This window comes from Camelus bactrianus, chromosome 5 (assembly GCF_048773025.1).
Source record: "Camelus bactrianus isolate YW-2024 breed Bactrian camel chromosome 5, ASM4877302v1, whole genome shotgun sequence".
NCBI classification, from domain to species: Eukaryota; Metazoa; Chordata; class Mammalia; order Artiodactyla; family Camelidae; genus Camelus; species Camelus bactrianus.
The window spans coordinates 88,786,525-88,804,609 of NC_133543.1; the positions used below are offsets into that span (position 1 = coordinate 88,786,525).

An 18,085-nucleotide genomic window follows, 5' to 3' on the forward strand; every position below is an offset into this window, starting at 1 on the left:
ACAGGAATAATTTTGAACCTGGCCTTGTGGCCAGCTCTGCCTACAGACTAAGTTTCCGCTGATTTGAGTGATACCAATTCCCTCCAGCTTCCAAGAGCTGAAGGATAAAAAGGGCTGAGAGGCAGCCTTAAAGGTTCTAGCTCATCTACCTTACTTGTTCAGTGGCTGAGAAACTAAGAGTTGGAAGAGGGCCAGCAAGTATTCCCCCTAGTTCTGTTCTCATCCCACTTGACTATCCTCTTCTCAGGGCAGCCCCAAGTGAAACACTCTGGCATCTGAAAATGTCAGTGTTTCTCAGATCCTTCTCCAAGATAGAGTATTCCCCTCCAACTGTGTCTCAACTCAGTTCATGTCCCATGGTTCTAACATTTTTCCTTGACCTATGTGATAATACTCTAGTTTGGTGTCTGGCCACTTTTTTTTTTTTTTTTTTTTTGATAATTTCAGACCTATGTTTCAATGGGCAGATTTAAGAAGAGTTACAGGAATGCTTTTTACTCTCTGAGTATCCTCCCTTCTCAGATATATTTCATTAGAGCTGAGCCTCTGAGACAGTGTGAGATAGTGGAAAAAAGCTCTGTCCTAGAAAGTCGAAGGATGAGATTCTGGTTTCAACTGCAAGTATTTGTGGGACGCAGAGTCACTTAATTTCTCTGAGCCAATTCATCATATCTCCTTATCCGGAAGTGGCACTAGTGGGATGAAAAAAAAATGTATGTAAATGTGTTCTTTCTTTTTAGCCTTTTAAAAAAATATGAGTAGGTGATCAATATATTTGGGCTGCCTTCTCCTCAATAAAACCTGCTCATTTCACCAGATAGTTAAGAGAATCAAATTAAATAACAAAGGCAAAAAATTGTCTGCAGAATATATAGCACCTCAGAATTTACTGAGTACCTACAATGGATCAGACAAGTTAAACAAGACTGATAATATCCCTGCCCTCGAGGAATTTACCATCCAGTGGAAAGAGCCAGAAAAACCAGTAAGTACAATGCAGTGTTGATACGGCCTATGATAGAACAAATAAAGTAATGTATAAGAAGGGCAACTAAACTGAACTCAGAGGGCCAGGGAAAAGTCCCTGCAGGAAGTGACGTCTTCACAGAAATCCAAACAGTGAACAGGAGTTATCCAGGTGAGAAAGTTTTGCTGCTGGTTGGCAGGGGGTTTCCAGAGGGAAGCGCACGTGCCCAGAACTAGAGATGAGAGAAAATGAGGGGCTCCAGGCACTGACAGCAGTTCACTGTAACTGAAGTGGAGACCTGGGATGGGTTTGGGGGTGTAGGTTTGGAACTGGAAATTTAGGGGTGAGTGTGGCCTAGCAGAAAAGTGGGAGATGAGCTGGAAAACAAAGCAGACACCAAAGCATAAAGGGCCTTAATGGTTTTACTAAGGAGTTTGGACTTTATCCTAAGGTCAACAGGAAACCACGGATCAGTTTTAAGTAGGGACATGTGACCAGATTTACTTTAATCAGGAGCTTCCATCTGGTTTTTTTTTTTTTTTCCCTTTTTTGAATATTACCCTCCCCCTCTCCTCCCCTCCACTACTCTCCAATAGGGATGTCAGGTAACCCAGCCAATAGTCCACATTTCTAATCCAAGGCCCACTTCTTATCTCTTACTTGAATTCCACCAACTCTCCCAATATTTACTTTTCTCCTCAATCCTAGAACTTTCAACCTCCAGAAACAATTTGGTGGCCTCCTAACAGAAGACTAAGATAATGCTGCCCAAACACATGATCGATCTGTATAAGAAAGACCTCATATCTGGATGATAATGACACTAGTAAATGGACCTTACGAAAAACCTCCACCCCTTTTCTTTCTTTACCTCATTAAGTCACCTAGAGCCGCAAAGTAAGGCTTAGAATCAACACCTTAAGGGAGAATCATCATGGTCATTAACTTTATCTCTTGGCCTCATGTTTAACCTTAGAATTGAAGAACCTTAGCCCTGGGAAAGAAACCTTTAATCCTCTAGTCCAGCCTTCCACCTGAGTGTCAGAGCTCTTTGGCATGACATGGCAATTAAGACCAGATTATTGCATATTGCCTGAAATTTCCTTTAGAATTCATTTTATATCCACCCCCAACTGAACAGGTTTAGGGTAGGATCTCTATGTCTAATAGGGAATAGCTCAAACTCACTAGGACTTAAGATTCTAGAACAATGCTAGTCAAAGTGTTATCAGCAAATTGGTCCTGGTCCATGAACTCTTTGTTACCAGCTTACGATGAGATAAGAACAGAAATTGAGTGTAAGCATTTGAAAACTTTTATTGCAACCTGTCATTGCCATGACCTCCAAACACAGGTTCAGAGGACTCATCTCAATAAACAGGGTATAAAACAGTTTGAGCATTATTGACCTTGTCACATGTGGCACATGCTGCATATGACTTATGCACAGTAAGACCATGTGTCAGATTACTTTGAAAAGCACTGCTCTAGAAGGTTCCATGGGAAGAGAAGAGGAGAGTTCTGCAGTAGGAGGGCCATCTCTCCTCTTTTTCCCTCCTTCTGGGTACAATAGAGAGTGAATCTGCTGCCTAGGATGAGGAACAGGAAACTGCTCCCTCTAAGCCACTGGCTGTAAGGGGTGAAGAGGAGGGCAGGAGTTGGTGGCCAGGTTATCAGGCAATAACAAACTCAGCATCCAAGCACGCGACTTCCAGCAATGCAAGGAGTTTCCTTTGTTTTGGGAAAACAAGAGCTACAAGAAGCCTCTCCTTGACACGTTCTTGCCTGGCTTCGGGAGAAGCCCAACCACCCCTGACACACAAACAGGACAGTCCTAGCCAATGAGGGACAAGCCAGCACCCTGACCACAACCCCTGTTTGCTTTTTCTTTTCCACCACTTCCTCAGTTGGAGGGCCACTGTGGGGCCATAGGTAGCTGCCAGCCTAGGTCACCACTGAAGAACTTCACCCCCAATGACCCAGTACCTACTCCATACAACGCTTCTGACACCCTTTCTACAGCCTACTTTCTTTCCCCAGTATGGCCCTTTTGGTCTGAGACTAAGGGCTTCAGGCCCCTTCCCTAGAGTTGTAAGTAAAGCTAAGCCTCAGAGCACCACTCTGACAAAGGTCATGGTATGCTCTAGCAAACTATGCTATTTTAACTCTGAAACCAAGAAGATCAGCACCAACCCAAGTTCCCAAGAAGAACAACATTTGAGGTTTATATTCTGAACAACTATTTTTATGTTACATGAACAGACACTTGATTATATTAGATTCTCAGCTTCAAGAATCCAGTTATCACCAAGACACATAAAACAATGCGCATTATTTGAACTATGTGCACAATGCACTCTTCATGATCCAGAATGTTGTTAAAACTAAACTTGTAGTAGCTAGCTAGGCAGTTTAGGACCAAATGTCAAAAAATCTGACAACACCTGGGAGCCTAGCTCTTGAGGTATGAACACAGTAAGAGTGTCAACCTCTCAGACTCACACAAGATTGCCTTCTAAGACCAAAGACTTTAGGACATCTTCTCTAAGAGCTCCAAGAAGTGGGGCTGGCAAGCCCCACACACAACTTTACTATGATAAATTGAGAGCCTTGGAGACCAGTGAACCTTCCTCCCTTCCTGATTAATCAAGGGAGCTTACTCTTTATCCTGATGGCTCAAAAGCCCAAGTTTCTATGAAGACTCATTTGTCCAGTAAAGGGAGGGGTGTGGGGGCGGGACTCCCCCCATTCTAGGCCTCCTTCATGCCAAAGAAGGAGGAAACAGAATAAGCAAAATAAAATTCATAAAGCGAAGCAGTAATTATGGTGTGGTCAACAAGAGGCTGTCCTCAGGCCCATCATTATGTGGCTAAATTTAACGCCCTGCGCGGCCAGGGGAGCCGTGCGCCCCGGGCACCGTGTGTCCACACAGACGCCAGCTCCGCCACCTTCACCCGCTCGACAGCCGCCAGGGCTGCCAGAAAGCAGGTCACAATTTTTTTTATAGTCTGTTTACCAAGATGCTGTTTTTACTGCGAGGTTTCTCTCATTTTATCTCTTTTTCCCTTTTCCCCAAACAGACTGGCCTGTATTTTCTGTCCTGGTTTTTTTTTTTTTTTTTTTCTTTCTCCCTTTCTCAGTACTATTTTCAGAACTCTAATTTTATATGGTATGTCCCTTTTTTTTTTTTTTTTTTTTTTGGTAAATATTTGCCATGACTAAGCCAGGCACATCCAGTTTAAAAGGCTCCGTCCCACAAAACATTGGGTCTTTAATGATATGCATCTCATTAGCTTTACCCATGAAAGAGGGTATAGAAAAAAAAAAAAGCAACTTACAGACTCTCTCACTTTTTATATCTAGAGAGACCTATATTTATATATGAGGACAAGCTGGAAACTGACATTCTGAGGCTTGATACGAGGTTAGTACAATGGCCATTTGATTCAGGAGGGAGAGGCTATTGGTCTGTATGTCAGACCATTGCTAGTTGATCCAGGAGGTTCTGACTAGATCAGTACAGCCAGAACCAATGCTCCAACTCTGAGGTATTAGGGCTCTCTAAATCAGGGGAACAAAATTCCAGGAAGTCCTCTGACACTAAATTTCCTAAAATGGGTGTGAGAGAACAAAGAGAGACAAAGGGGCACCAATATTTCCCTCCTTCACTAGTGGATGAAGTCAAACAAAGGAAAGCTATCAGTTAGGAGGGCACTGAGAGAGACCCCCTCCCAGTTAGAACTTCCACACCTCTCACCCACCATCCAAAGGGCTTCACCAGCTGGGCAAAGCCCCCAAATTAATAGGAGGACTTCTCACTGTACTTGTTAGTTTCGATGAAAGGGGTCATGTGGTCAAGTCCACTTACTGCACTAAACAAAAGGCACAGCATCCAATAAGCACTCTTTGAGGACTGATCTGTGATGCTTTAAAATTCAGCTTGATACTCCAAGAGGGAGTGAGAGAAGCCCACAGAATTCAGGGTTTTCAATAAGAAATGTTGGGGGAGGGAAAAAGACACCCGGACTGAGAGACCCTGAGTGGCTTCTGAAACAGCATCTCATGGAGAGGCTATATTTTGCAGGTGTAACCAAAAGTTCAGAGTCTCTGGTTTTCATCAGTTAACTTAGGGATAATCAGATTCTAGAGGATTAATTGATGCTAACTAAAATCATAAAATACCAATTTAGAAATTAATGTGTGAATTTATTAGTTTATAAGGTGGGAGCTATACCATTCTAATGACTGATATATTTTCAGCCGATTTTTCCTGGGAAGCTAAATAAACACTGAGAGTGCTACTTGCTAAACACAGGTAAAAAAAAAAGGCAAAAACAACAAATGAATTTATGGGGTAGTTCACATACACTGCAGAAAAAGCCAGCCATTCACCTCATTCTACTATAGCATCACTTTGGCACTGTGCTAGATAAATTAATCAATTGTTATTCCTTGGTTTTTCTTTTCCTGAATTCTATACAACTCTGCTCCTCTGCCAGTAGGTCTCCTCAGACCTCATGAATTAATATACAACAGTTTTTCTCAAATTGCTTATAATAGCCTAGAGATTGTGCAAGACCAAGAATTGGAAGAAAGGGATGTGGAGTAAGAAATGAGGCAGTACTTGGGGCAGAGTTCTCTAGCCATGGACCACTTCCCTATCTCTTAAGTTAGGTCTCCATACTGCTCACAGACAGGTCTGTCTTGCCTACTGCCCAGAGAAAGTTCCAGGTGTAGCTGTATAACATGTGGCAAGGCAATGGGACATGATGGAAGAATACTGGGATGGAAGTTCAGAGCTCTGGGTCCTGGTGCCAAATTCTACCACTGTTTCTCTACATAAGAGTTCTATTTATCTTTGTAGGCCCTAATTTCCTCATAAGTAAAACAGAAGCTTGATATATCCTTAGACTTATAAAGTCCTTTCCAGCTTATACAATTCTATGGCTCTAACTGTCTGTACAAGGTATCTGAGATGTCATGATTTCCCTCTTTAAGGTTAGGTCCTTGGAGATTTGTAATCTAATCTCATAAGCAATATATTTACAAACAGTTGGGTGAGTTACTTCTGTAGACAGCTAATCTCATCCATTTTATATTGATTCTTACTTATCTCAGTATCAGAGGTGATCCCAAATTGGGAGAGAAATTCTGTGTGAGACTTGCATCTCCTTAGGTATCCACTAACTTCAGCAGTTTCACTCTGCTCTTCCCTCGGCTGCTGGGGGCTGCAGAAAACTAAATGCTAAGATGATCACTGAGTACTCCTTTTTTACCCCAAGTGGTATAATCATCCTTGTCTCAAAGTTTCTCCTCATTCCTAGCCTCACTCACACTAAGTTAAAAGGAGTTCTTTGGAGAAAAAGTTCCTAAGAAGACAATGTACAGCATCAGAACTGCTCAGACTTCAAGCATATGAGTAATTGATGCCAAAGAGCTTTTGAAGGATTCCCTCAAAACACCTTTCTAAGGGAGAGTCTCTCAGATTGTGCAACTGGATAAAATACCTAGTTGTGTCTTCCCTTCAACAGCCATTCACCAAATAAATTCCCTCTGAACGCTCAGCTCAAGATTCACCTCTTCCAGAAATAATTTGACCCAAACCAGCCTGGTATGAACCCCAGACCCCAACCAAGCAAATCTATTACTTCCTCTTCTCAGACATCATATATTTTATGTATTTAGACTATTTTTTGTATATGCGTAAATTCCAGTGGTCTAATCTCTCTCAGAAGATCATCTTTCAAGGGCAGAAACCATGTTTTAACTTCTCAGTATGACTCCACGGAGTTTAATATTTTCACTGCTGCTTAATAAGTACTGTCCACATAGAGTTTAAACTTCTAAATAAAAAACAAATAGACCAAAGGTCTCCCACACAGAATGAAAAAAAAAAAAAAAGCTTCCAGAGACTCTGGGGCAATTTCCTCCCTGACAGCACCCTTCTGGGAGCTAACAAGGATGCCCATGGATCCTACCACCTTGTTCCTAAACATTGGACAGCTAAGCTGCCAATCTACAGAACTCCGGCTCACTCTCCCTTCTCAATGCAGCTCACTATCCAAAAGAGATTTCACCCACAAGTGCAGGCCAGCATAAGAGAACACTTTAGGTATAAGGCTAAAGTTATAAAGTCAATAGATCAGGAAAGCTTAAAGGTAAGTCGTTTGATACTTTTGTTTTTGCTCTGACATTTACCAGTGTGAGGAACTTCTCAAATGCCAAGGCCTTTGAGCTACAAGCACTCATTATTATATACCTCCTACTATAGGACACTGCAGAAGAGGAAACAAAATGATCAAGATAGTTCTACCCTGAAGGAGTTTATCATCTAACAGGGAAGATAGGTATAGAAATGCTTATGTACAAGGCCAAAGTGATATGTGACACAGGAAAGATACAAGGTGTTGTGGGAGCTCAGAAGAGGGAAAGAATATAGCTTATACTTTGATTTCTGTCCATTTCACTATTTCTGACATAACAGAAACGTCATGGAACCACCTGATTCTCTTAAGTAGGAGAATTAAATGTCCCTTGGAAAGGATTGCAAAATTCCTAGATGAAAAGGCTACATCTCCTGAGGAAAGAAGATGGAAATAGGCAGAAACCAAGTAATCTATCTTCAAAATATGGCCTGTGCCTTCATGCTACCTGCAAATGCCAGAGGAAGGCCTATCTCCTCACTTTGCTCCACTCCACAGGTCCTTGCTTTCACACTACCATTTCTCTTCACCAGTGTAGGTTTCTCCTTCTCCAGTGGCTTCTCCTTTATTTTCAAATGCATATATGTCTTCCTATTTTAAAAAGGGGGTTTTACTTAAGCCACTTTTAACTCTCCAGCTAGCTCTTATTTCCTTTTTTTTTTTTTCCCTTTAATTGAAGTATAGTTGTTTTACAATGTTGTGTTAGTTTCTGGTGTATAGCACAGTGATTCAGTTACCTATCTATCTATCTATCTATCTATCTAATGAAAAAGGTTTTATATATATATATATTCTTTTTCATAAGTTATTACAAGCTAATGTATATAGTTCCCTGTGCTATACAGTAGGACCTTGTTGTTTATCTATTCTATATATAGTAGTTTGTATCTGCTAATCCCAAGCTCCTAATCTATCCATCCCCCACCCCCTTTCCCTTTTGGTAACCATAAGTTTGTTTTCTATGTCTGTGAGTCTGTTTCTGTTTTGTACATAAGTTCATTTGCATCATTTTTTTAAGATTCCACATGTAAGTGATATCATGATAAAATAATGCCATTTGCAGCATGGATGGACCTAGAGATTATCAAGATTACTAAGTGAAGTAAGTCTCATTTCCTTTTCATTGGGAAACTTACCAATGAGAGTTCTACACTCATTGTCTCCATTTCCTTATCAACTGACCCTTCTTTAGCTGCCTACGATCTGCTGATACTGACCAAGATCCCAAATTGCCTGATGATCTTTCCTCAGGCAGGCAGTCTGGTCTCTCCCCAGTATGTGACATGGTGGATTACCCTCCTTAGTGAAGGGGTTTGAATAAAGACAAATTCTGTGACCTCAAATGACCTGAAACAAATTACTTAGCCCTTGAGCCTCTGCTTATTTATCTTTAAAATGAGTATCACCAACCTCATAAGTTTGTTGTAAGGATTAAAAGTTATAACATAGCTAAAGCACATACCACTGTGTCTAGCACACTCACAGTATGTACTTGATAATTGTCAGCTCCCCTTTCTTAGCTAATTTACTCCTCTATCCAGATTCTCTTCCTATGTCACTCACATTTCCTTCACCGGTTATTGCTACCTTCCAGTTATGATAATTCCCCAAATCTCAACGACTGGACTTTTGTTCTTTTCTCCATACTATTCCCAGCAAAAGATGTATCCAGCCTCATGCCTTCACATGTTGCTCCTTTGCAGAAGATTCCCAAATCTATTTCTGTAAGTCTTTTTTTTCTACTTAGGCTTCAATCCTATTTTTTTAACTCTTTCCTGAACATTCCCCCTTGTATGTCCCACAATCAATTTAAATCCAACATGTCTTGAAAAATAGCTTCATCTTATATTTTTAAATTAACTCTAATTATACATAAGCTATCAATTTTTTTAATAAGCTAAGGCATTGTTAACTGGTCATACTGGAATGAACAGACTTTTATGAAACCCTTCCTTTACCAAGGGGAATAGGAGGGAGACTCAACTGTGTGAGTCCTGGCAAAATGTCCCAGAGGTATATGAAGCTTATAGGTTAGACCTAAAAGGACTACATATTTGCCAGAAATACAGCATCAATGATCATTGCCTCACTACTCAATTCTGAACTAAGTGGATCTCTAAAACCAAATGAGAGACTAATAGTGGATTTGGTGAAGCTAAACTGGAAAAAAAAAAAGTTTTCCTTTTATAAGAGTTGGTAACTTCCTTTGAATGAAGTAACAAGCACACCCCACTTCACCCCAACAGCAGTGTCTGTTAAATTGTGCCAGCCGATCTGGGTCTAGCTGTATCTAGACATGCACAATTTAGTTCTCCACAGGCCCCCGCAAATCTCTATTGTCTTTTATCCAGCCTGATACACTTGTTTATGTTATATACCTATCCCCTGTAGTCATCTGAGTTTGTAACACCTGTTTGGAGTGTTTTAGGATAAGAGAATTTAAATGTGATAAAGCCCTTTACTATTGGGATTCCCAGAATCAGAAGCCTATCTTTTGGAAATGAGTCATTTTAACCCATTTGTATTTTCTATATTGATTTCCTTTCAGTTTTCCCTCAGATTTTTAATAAATTTTCTTTTGAAAGTATAAGCCCTTATAAAGCTGTGTAAAATGAAAGTAAAGAAACAGGCCTTTTTATACACTATTGGGACAAAAAGAAAAGAAGAGGTGACCCCTGGCACAGGGCTTGATGGTGACTACAGGAATCTCAGTGAGAAAACCCCAAAGGGGAGGCAAAATTCAGAAGGAATATGGTTAAGAGAGACATTTACAGCCATCTCTTCCTCCCTGGAGATTTTCACTCCAGAGCTCGAATACTGGTGGACTTGTGTTTTAAATAAGGAAAACCAATCCTTTATATGCCCAAGATTAGATTTAATTGAGCCCCACCCATGATTTTCCCAGTCCGTCAATGACACCACTATTCTTCAGATCACATAGGCATACCACCAACAGCCTGATCTCCCTAAAAGATCACTTTCATATGTCACTTCTCCAGTCAAAACTTCCAATGGTTTCCCACTATCTGTAACAGTAATTAACTGCAAGAAGGAAGTGCTCCATCTCCCTCTTAGCAGATGTGCCCCTGTTTGAAAACCACTGCCTGTAATGATAGATGTTAATAACTGGACCAAAATGTGCAAATAAATGGATTACACGCAGAAAAAAGCTGAAAAACATTAACCTTCAGAACAAAGGCACCAATCTTCCAGTCCAGCATTTAAGGTCCCCTCCCACCCCCATCTAGTCTCAAGTTATTATCTGGCTAACTTTATTTTCTGCTAATCCTCACCCACTCTTATTCTTATTTTATATTTTTGCCCATGTGCTTCCCACCTAAAATGCCTTCCACATATTCCCTAGCAAAATCTGAAAAAAATATTTAAGTTCAGTTCAAGTCCTGCCTTTTATAGGAAGCTTTTTCCAATCACTCCACTGTTGCAGTACCTATTACCATTCACTGAACACAGTGAGTCCTTTGATGGCAATATTATCATTTATGCTCATAGAACCCAACATAGTACATGTGCATGATACTGAATACTGGAAGGATGAACTCGCTGCAAGTTTCTCAACTGACACACACAAAGGTAAGGAGGATGTTCTCACGCATCTAGACTTAGCCTTCTTTGTGATGCCCATGAAAAAGACTGAAAAAACATCCCTTGAATGCTATACATTCCTCTACAAATTGAACAACAGGTATACAGCAGAGAAGCAGCCCTTTGAACCTTGGAAGTAGAGCCCAGAGAGAGGAAAGACTGAGGAAGGACAAAACAATATCTTATTTGGGTTCTATGACTAATGTTCTTTCCAGGATTTGGTCAGGTTCTTATTCCTTTGGTTTTTGAGATGCTTAATTTCTTAACTGGATCTAAAAAAAAAGGTTCTAGGATCTCTCAATAATAAAAGATTCAAAGTTGATTTATATTTCATCCACAAATTGGAACTATCTCCCAGTAAAGTAAGTGTCAATGAAACAAGGCAGGCAGTAGAATGGCAATCTGACAGTGGTCCTCTTCATAGGCTACTCATCTGTTTACAGTAGGGCTGTCTAAGTCTCAGGCTACCAACAGGTGCTAGTTTCATGGCCTATTCATAAGACAGTAAAAATAATGAAGAGTGGGAAGATATGATTCCTTCATCCATCAACAAATACTTACTGAGTTACTGAGTGCCTATATGTGTGGAGGTACTGCTCTGGACACTTTGGATAAAACAGTGCACAAAACACACATCTTTGTCCTCACTGAGTTTATAGATTCTAGCAGGGAGAAGACAGGCCATAAACAATAAGTATAATAAAATAAGTAAGTTTGATGGTAATATGGAAGATAAGTGCTATAGTGAAAAAATAAAAAGTGGAGCATGGTAAAATGAAATGGGAGTGCCAGGGACAGAGGGGCAGGAATGTGGCTTATGATCTTAAGTAGAATAGGCAGGTAAATCCACTGAGAAGGTGACATCTGAACAAAGACATGATTGTAGTCCACACAAATATGTCCACACACTTTTTGACATGCCTCTCCTTAAGAGATGGAGCTTAATTACCCTCCTCTGGAGTGTGGCCTGAACTTAGTGACTCACTTCTAATGAAGAGAATACAGCAAGATGGTAATGGGATGTCACTTCTGAGATCAGGTTATAAAAAGACTGCAGCTCCCATCTTGGTCTTGGTCTTGGTCTTGGTCTCTCAGTCTGCCGCTCAGATTACTGGCTCTGGAAGAAGCCAGGACCATGTCATGTGAGTGGCCCTATGGAGAGGCTATGTGGCAATGAAATGGCACCTCCTGCCAAGAGCCACATGAGAGAGCTTGGAAGCGAATTCTCCAGCCCCTTAACAATGACTGCCTTCCCACCCAAGATCCTGACTGCAGCTTCAAGAGAGACCTTAAGCCAGAATCACCCAGCTAAGCTGCTTCTAGATTCCTGAACTTCAACAACCACGTGAGATAATAAATGTTTGTTGTTTTAAGCCACTAAGTTTTGGGTAATGTGTTAAACTAACTAACACAGACATAAAGGAATTGAGGGAGTTGGCCATACAAACATCTAAAGAAAAAGCGTTCCAAGCAGAGGGAACAGACAGTGTAAATTAGGCCTAAAAGAGGTGATGCTTAGAGTGTCAGAAAAACAGCAAGAGGCCAATGTGGCTGCAGTGGAGTGAGGAGGAGGAGATGAAGTCAGAAAGGCAGTGAGGTCCAGATCACATAGGGTTTTGCAGGCCATCATAAGGCCTTTGGGTTTTACTCTACAAGTGAAATGTGAAGTCAGTGAAGGGCTTTGAGCTGGAGAGTATTATGATGTGATCTGTGTTTTAATAAGATCACTTTGTTGGTAATGGGCCCAGAAGGAAGCAGAAGTAGCAACAAGGACACTAATAAAAAGGCTATTGCAAAAATGTGGGTAAGAGACAATGGTGGCTCAGACAAGAGTCATAGCAGCAGAGTTGGAATGGTATACTTTGAAAGTAGAGCCAAGAGGCTGATGAACTGGCTGCAGGATGCGAAAGAGGGACAGAGGTCAAGGATGACTCCAAGGTTTTGGGCCCTAGCAAGTGAATGGATGAACTTTTCACTAACATGGGAGGGGGTTTTTAGAAAAGCAAATTTGGGGATAGATTAGCAATTTAGTTTTGGACATTTTGAATTTGAGATTCTATTAAACTTCCAAGTAAAAATGTTGAGCAGGCAGTCCAGAGTTGGGGGCAAGATCTGGAATGAAGATTAAACTTGGGATTCATCAAAGAGGTGATTTTTTTTCATTGTTCACTTTAAATTTTTTATTTCTCTTTTTCCCTCTGCATTCTGCGAGAAATAACAAGGTGATATTTAAAGCCATGGAACTAGATGAGATCACTAAAAGAGTGAAAAAAGATAAGAGCACCAAAGACTGAGTCCTGGGGCGCTCTAACATTAAGAGGTAAGGGAGAAGGACCAGCAGAAGATTCTGAGAAGGAGCAACCAATGAGATGGGAAGAAACCAGAGAGTACTGTGCTATGTAATTCATGTTAAGAAAGGATATTGAGGTGAAGGAATTGACAAGCATAATAAAGGAAAAATCTAAATGGGAAAGGATCAGCCAAATGCCAACTTGATTATCCTCTGCCTCCCTACCCTCCCTTTTCATCTCTACATTCTCCCTGATGACAAATGCTACAGTAGAGATATGTACAGGAGGCTGTGGGGTTAGCAAGATAGTGTACCTATGCCTGGAGGAAGGAGAGCAGACTGAGGAAAGGAAAAACGGTCATGGAAGACTCAGAAGAGGGATGGTGCCAGTGCAGATTTGGGGAAGTTGAGCAGAAGTCTGCCATGAGGACAAGAGAGAAGAGACTACCAGGCAAATGGGTCAAGAGACATGTGGGCAGGAAGCTATCAATACTTGAGCATGGTGAAACGGTGGGGAGCTATCAGGGAGTGACAGAGGATCAGGCTGAAGAGGTCAGCAGGACCAAATCATGAACCAGCTTATGTGGCATGCGAGGAGTTTTGAACTTTATCTTGCAGGCAGTTGAGAACCACTTAAGAACTTTAAGCAAGAGAGTGACATAATCAGGTTTCTGTTTCAGGGAGATCACTCTGACATAACTGCAAGTTCAGTTGGAAGGAAATAAGCATGGACTTGGGAGACAAGTTAGGAGGCTGTGGCATGGTCAAACCAAAACAGCTATCTAAGGCAATGGAAGCTGGAATAGAGAAGGCAAGATTCAAAACAAAGTTAACAAGTTAGGCTCTGGAAGTAAGGACAAAAAGAAAAACGGGTAACTCCCAAGTTTCTAGCTTAGAAAAATGAATGGATCATGGTACAATTCCCCATGATAAGGAATATAAGAAGGGAAATAGATTTGGGGGAGTAGATGATTAATTTTGGACATGTTTAGGATATTGCATGTGGGACATCCAGGTGGAAATGTCAAATATGCATTTGGCATATTGAAATATAGGCCTGAAACATAGTGGAGATAAAAAAAACTGGTACTCAAGGGACTACTAATGACGTCTGAGAAATTGGTTAAGGTATTACACAGAATAGATCACTTAAGTCTTACAAGGCATTCAGAATGTAGCAATAGGAGTGATTGCTATGCTGAATACTCTCCTCTGAAGACACAGGAGAGAACTGCAAAATCTCTCTCTCTGCTAAGGCGCCCCTCCTGGAGGAAGCCAACTTCATGCAATTGCCCAGGTTTTGGTGTCAAGGGCTGATTCCTAGCCAGGGGTTGCCAGCTGCAGAGGGCGGGGCTCTATTTTGGGCTGCCTGCTGTCCCTGAGCCTGGCCGCGTCTGGTTTGAGCAGCATGCAGCCCCAGTGACTCACACACCCATGCAAACCGCCTGTGGCTCGTGGCAAGGCCTCGGAATGCCAGCCTTAGGCCAGCTCCCTCCTCACCCCATTACACTGGGATAAATAAATAAAGAGCAGGCCAGCAGCCGCACAGCCTGATGGCAACCAGATGAAGAGAGGGAGGCATGGACAGGGCCAGGGGAAGGAACTCTCTCCAGTGGACCCCGCTGAGCATGGGCCATGCCAGCCCACTCATCCTAAACTTCGTCTTTAACACAGTTCTACTGACAAGTAGTAATAGTCCCCAATTCCGTGACTCGTCTTCCCTTCCTAAAGGTGCCTTTCAGCACCTAGTCTCAGGAAACACTCTACATGGGGATGCTGTCCTCTGTGAGAACAGAGCCAGCCCTGACTTGAATGGGAATTGCAGTATTCCCCCTCGAGTTAGGCCACCATTGACTGGCCCCCTTGGCTCCCTGCAATTGAGACATCAGAGGCTCTTAGGGGGAGAAGAAAAACAAAAGGACTAAATATGGAGAAGTAACCTCTGTTCAATCTTTAAATATTTTTCCTGGCCTTAGTATCCTAGAAACCTCCCGTCCCACCGCCTCTTATGCCCTATCTCCATGGCCTCTTGCCTAGCAATAGCCCCAATGAGAACTAGGAAAAACAGACCTCAGGCACTGACCGCATGGCCCTCTGACATCAGCCCTGGCCCCCCTGCACCTTCATCCCAAGCTCTCTGTTCCTGGTTTGTTTATCTTCCTATGTTGCTTATTTTGATGGCACATCCTTTCAGCTCAGTCTTGGTTGACCCAATGACCCTTCTGTGTCCTGTTTGTAGGACCCCAGGCAAGCAGAAACTGAAAAGATGCAGTGTCCATAAGAAAGTCTGCAGTCTTGGTAGGAAATTTTTCAGTTCTAGCAGCTCTCCAGAACATTCTGAGGACAGTGCAGTGATCCCAGAGGTCACAAGAATTCTACACTATCCTAGCCCTTGACTCTCCTCTAATTCGTGTGTATAAGCAGTAAAAGTAGCAAAGCAAAATAGGGATAATCCTAGACTAGGAGTCAAGAAGCATGGAAGGTCCTGAACATATAGCTACCGCCATATGACCTTAGGCAAGTCACTTAACCTCTCTGAGGCCCAATTTCTTAATCTATGAAATGGACAGCTACAACTGTCTATCTCTCAGATCCTTTCTAGATACAATAAAATTCTACAAGTCTCTGCGGTTTGGATGTGATCCATTCAGAACCTAGAGACCAGTGTTCTTGTAGTTTGGTTCCAAAATGCCAAACCCCTTCCTAGGCTAGCACCTGGATTCTATATCCTTTTCATTCAGTTCTGCAGTGTTTCCCCCACCCCAACAGCATGAAAGAAATGAGCCTCTCATTTTACAAATGAGAAAATAGAGGCTCTGAGAGAAGTGATGTATCCAAAGCCGCAAAATAAATCAGGAGAATAACTGAAGATCCCAAATATGGGTCTAACAAGCAACACTGTATCCACAGGCCACACCACCACAATTTTCATAAAATCCCTCTAGCATAGACTTATCAACATATTCACCCACAAGCTTATTGAGAACCTATTACTTGTAGGCACTATGTTTAGCACTGGGGTTATAGAAACGCACTCAACATGGTCCTTGCCTTCAAAGAGTCCACAGATCAGTGGAAAATGACACAGTCTTGCAGACATACAAACAGCATTATTACAAAGTTATAACTAGTAAAACAGAGGTATGAACCAAGGTACTATAGCAGCAGGAAAGGATTAGCTTTACCAGGAGAGTCTGGAAAGGACTCCCAAAAAAGTTGAAGCTGACACTTGAAAGATTAATAGAAGTTTACAAGGTAGATAAGCCCAGGGCATTGGGTATTCTAGGTAAAGGAACAATGTGTGCAAAGACACAAAGGCTGGAGAAAACAGCATTTTTGGCAATTCGAAGCCATCCTATATGGCAGCTAAAGCATAAAATACACAGAGAGAAAGGTCGAGAAACCAAGCTGGATGGGTATGCAGGCACTAGATCTGGAAGAGACCTCCTTGCTGAGCTAAGAATAAGTCTTACATTGTTTAACTAAGGGGCTGAGGGAGGGAACTAGTATGTCACCCAGGCCTATGTTAACCTCCTCAATACCAAAACTGACAGACAGGAGGAGCTACCCAAGAGAAAAGCAGCCTAGGAAATCTCAATCTGTCACAAGTTTAGGGTAATGGTCTCTCTTTCCCTGTGAAGACCTGAAACCTATTCTGTTTCAGGATTGCATGGACTGCAAGGAAATGCATGCCTTCCTTCTCCTCCAGAAATACAACTGCTTCAATAGATGGACTGAGTACTCAACTCACATGTTTTGTTCTCACTGGTAAGACCTCAAGCATTATGTGGCTATTGCTCAGTCAATGGACAGAGGCAGAACAGAAGGTTCCAAATCAAGAACACCTGCTTTTTGCCTAGCCCTGTGAAAAGGACTAATTTCAGGTTCGAAGGAAGTATGAGTCACAGTCCATGTCCACAGGGAGCTTACAAATTAGCCTAAAAGACAATCTATACATAACACAATATTATAACAGCATTATTTACTTACACAATAAAGTACCAACTTGGGTAACATGTATAATTAGAAAATAGTGCAATAATACCAGGGTACTAACTGTACAACCAACAAGTCCCAAAAGAGTTAGAGAAAAAGATCAATATTGACTGGTATTATCAAAGGTCACTATTATTAATACTCCCCCTATTTGGCATTTAATAGATGTTTCTTTTGGCCAAGCTCAATCCTTAGAAGGGAAACCTAGGCAGGAGCTTCTGACAGGCCACAATTATCTACTCCCCATTCATTCCTTTGCCAGTCCCCTTGTATAAACACTGTGATTTTCCACAGCCTACTGTGCCCACAAAACAGTCCCCAAATGGTAGCCCTGTGCTTTTCACCTTCCTCTACTGTCGGATGTTGAAGGGGACTGGACAAGTAATAATGACTAGCCCCCCGCTCCACAATCCAGACCTGGGATCAGATCTCAACAAGCAAAAATTTAGCAACTGGTCAACTAAGCTTTCCAAAGTTAGAGAATTCCAAATGAAATTCCTAGGGAATTTAACACAGATGTTTTACAAATGTGAATCAGCCCACTTTTGCCTTTTGACATCTTTTCCCCTACCTCTCCCCATCTTCCCCATGCATATCTCAAGCTTTATCAGACTTCCTATAGGTGATTTTTCCAGAGAAAGGGCTCTCCAACCATGCAAGCAACCTAACACCCAAAATGCAAGTCACCACTGAGGCACCTGGAAAGAGGAAGTAAAACAAAGATGCACAAACAGAAAGAAAATAACAAATACTCTACCTCTACCATAAATTGTTCCATGAAGGAATTCTCTTCAAATGGCTCTGTCTTCAACCGATCTGTAATAAGGGGATACAGAAAAGAAATATGAGTCTTAGAATGAGCTTCCTACTTATGAGCTGGAAGAACAGAGCCCAGGACTTCTTGGGGAAAAGGATAAAGATGCAACACCCAGCGACATCTGGTCGAGTGGGAGAAGAGGGTTCAGTATGTGGAGAAATAGGAGGAGAGAATAATTAGCAATAAGTGACAGGTGCGGTGGCAGCATC

The 18,085-nt window shown here is 41.7% G+C and overlaps 1 protein-coding gene across 5 annotated transcripts in view; it reads right to left on the reverse strand.

The window, feature by feature from the left end:
- NHEJ1 (non-homologous end joining factor 1) overlaps positions 1–18,085 on the reverse strand; it is a 75,842-nt gene that overhangs the window by 48,180 nt on the left and 9,577 nt on the right. For all 5 annotated transcript variants that reach the window (XM_010948796.3, XM_010948794.3, XM_010948793.3 and 2 more), the window contains one exon: positions 17,817–17,875. In XM_010948796.3, coding sequence (XP_010947098.1) covers positions 17,817–17,875 — 59 coding nt within the window. The remainder of the gene's footprint in view (positions 1–17,816; positions 17,876–18,085) is intronic.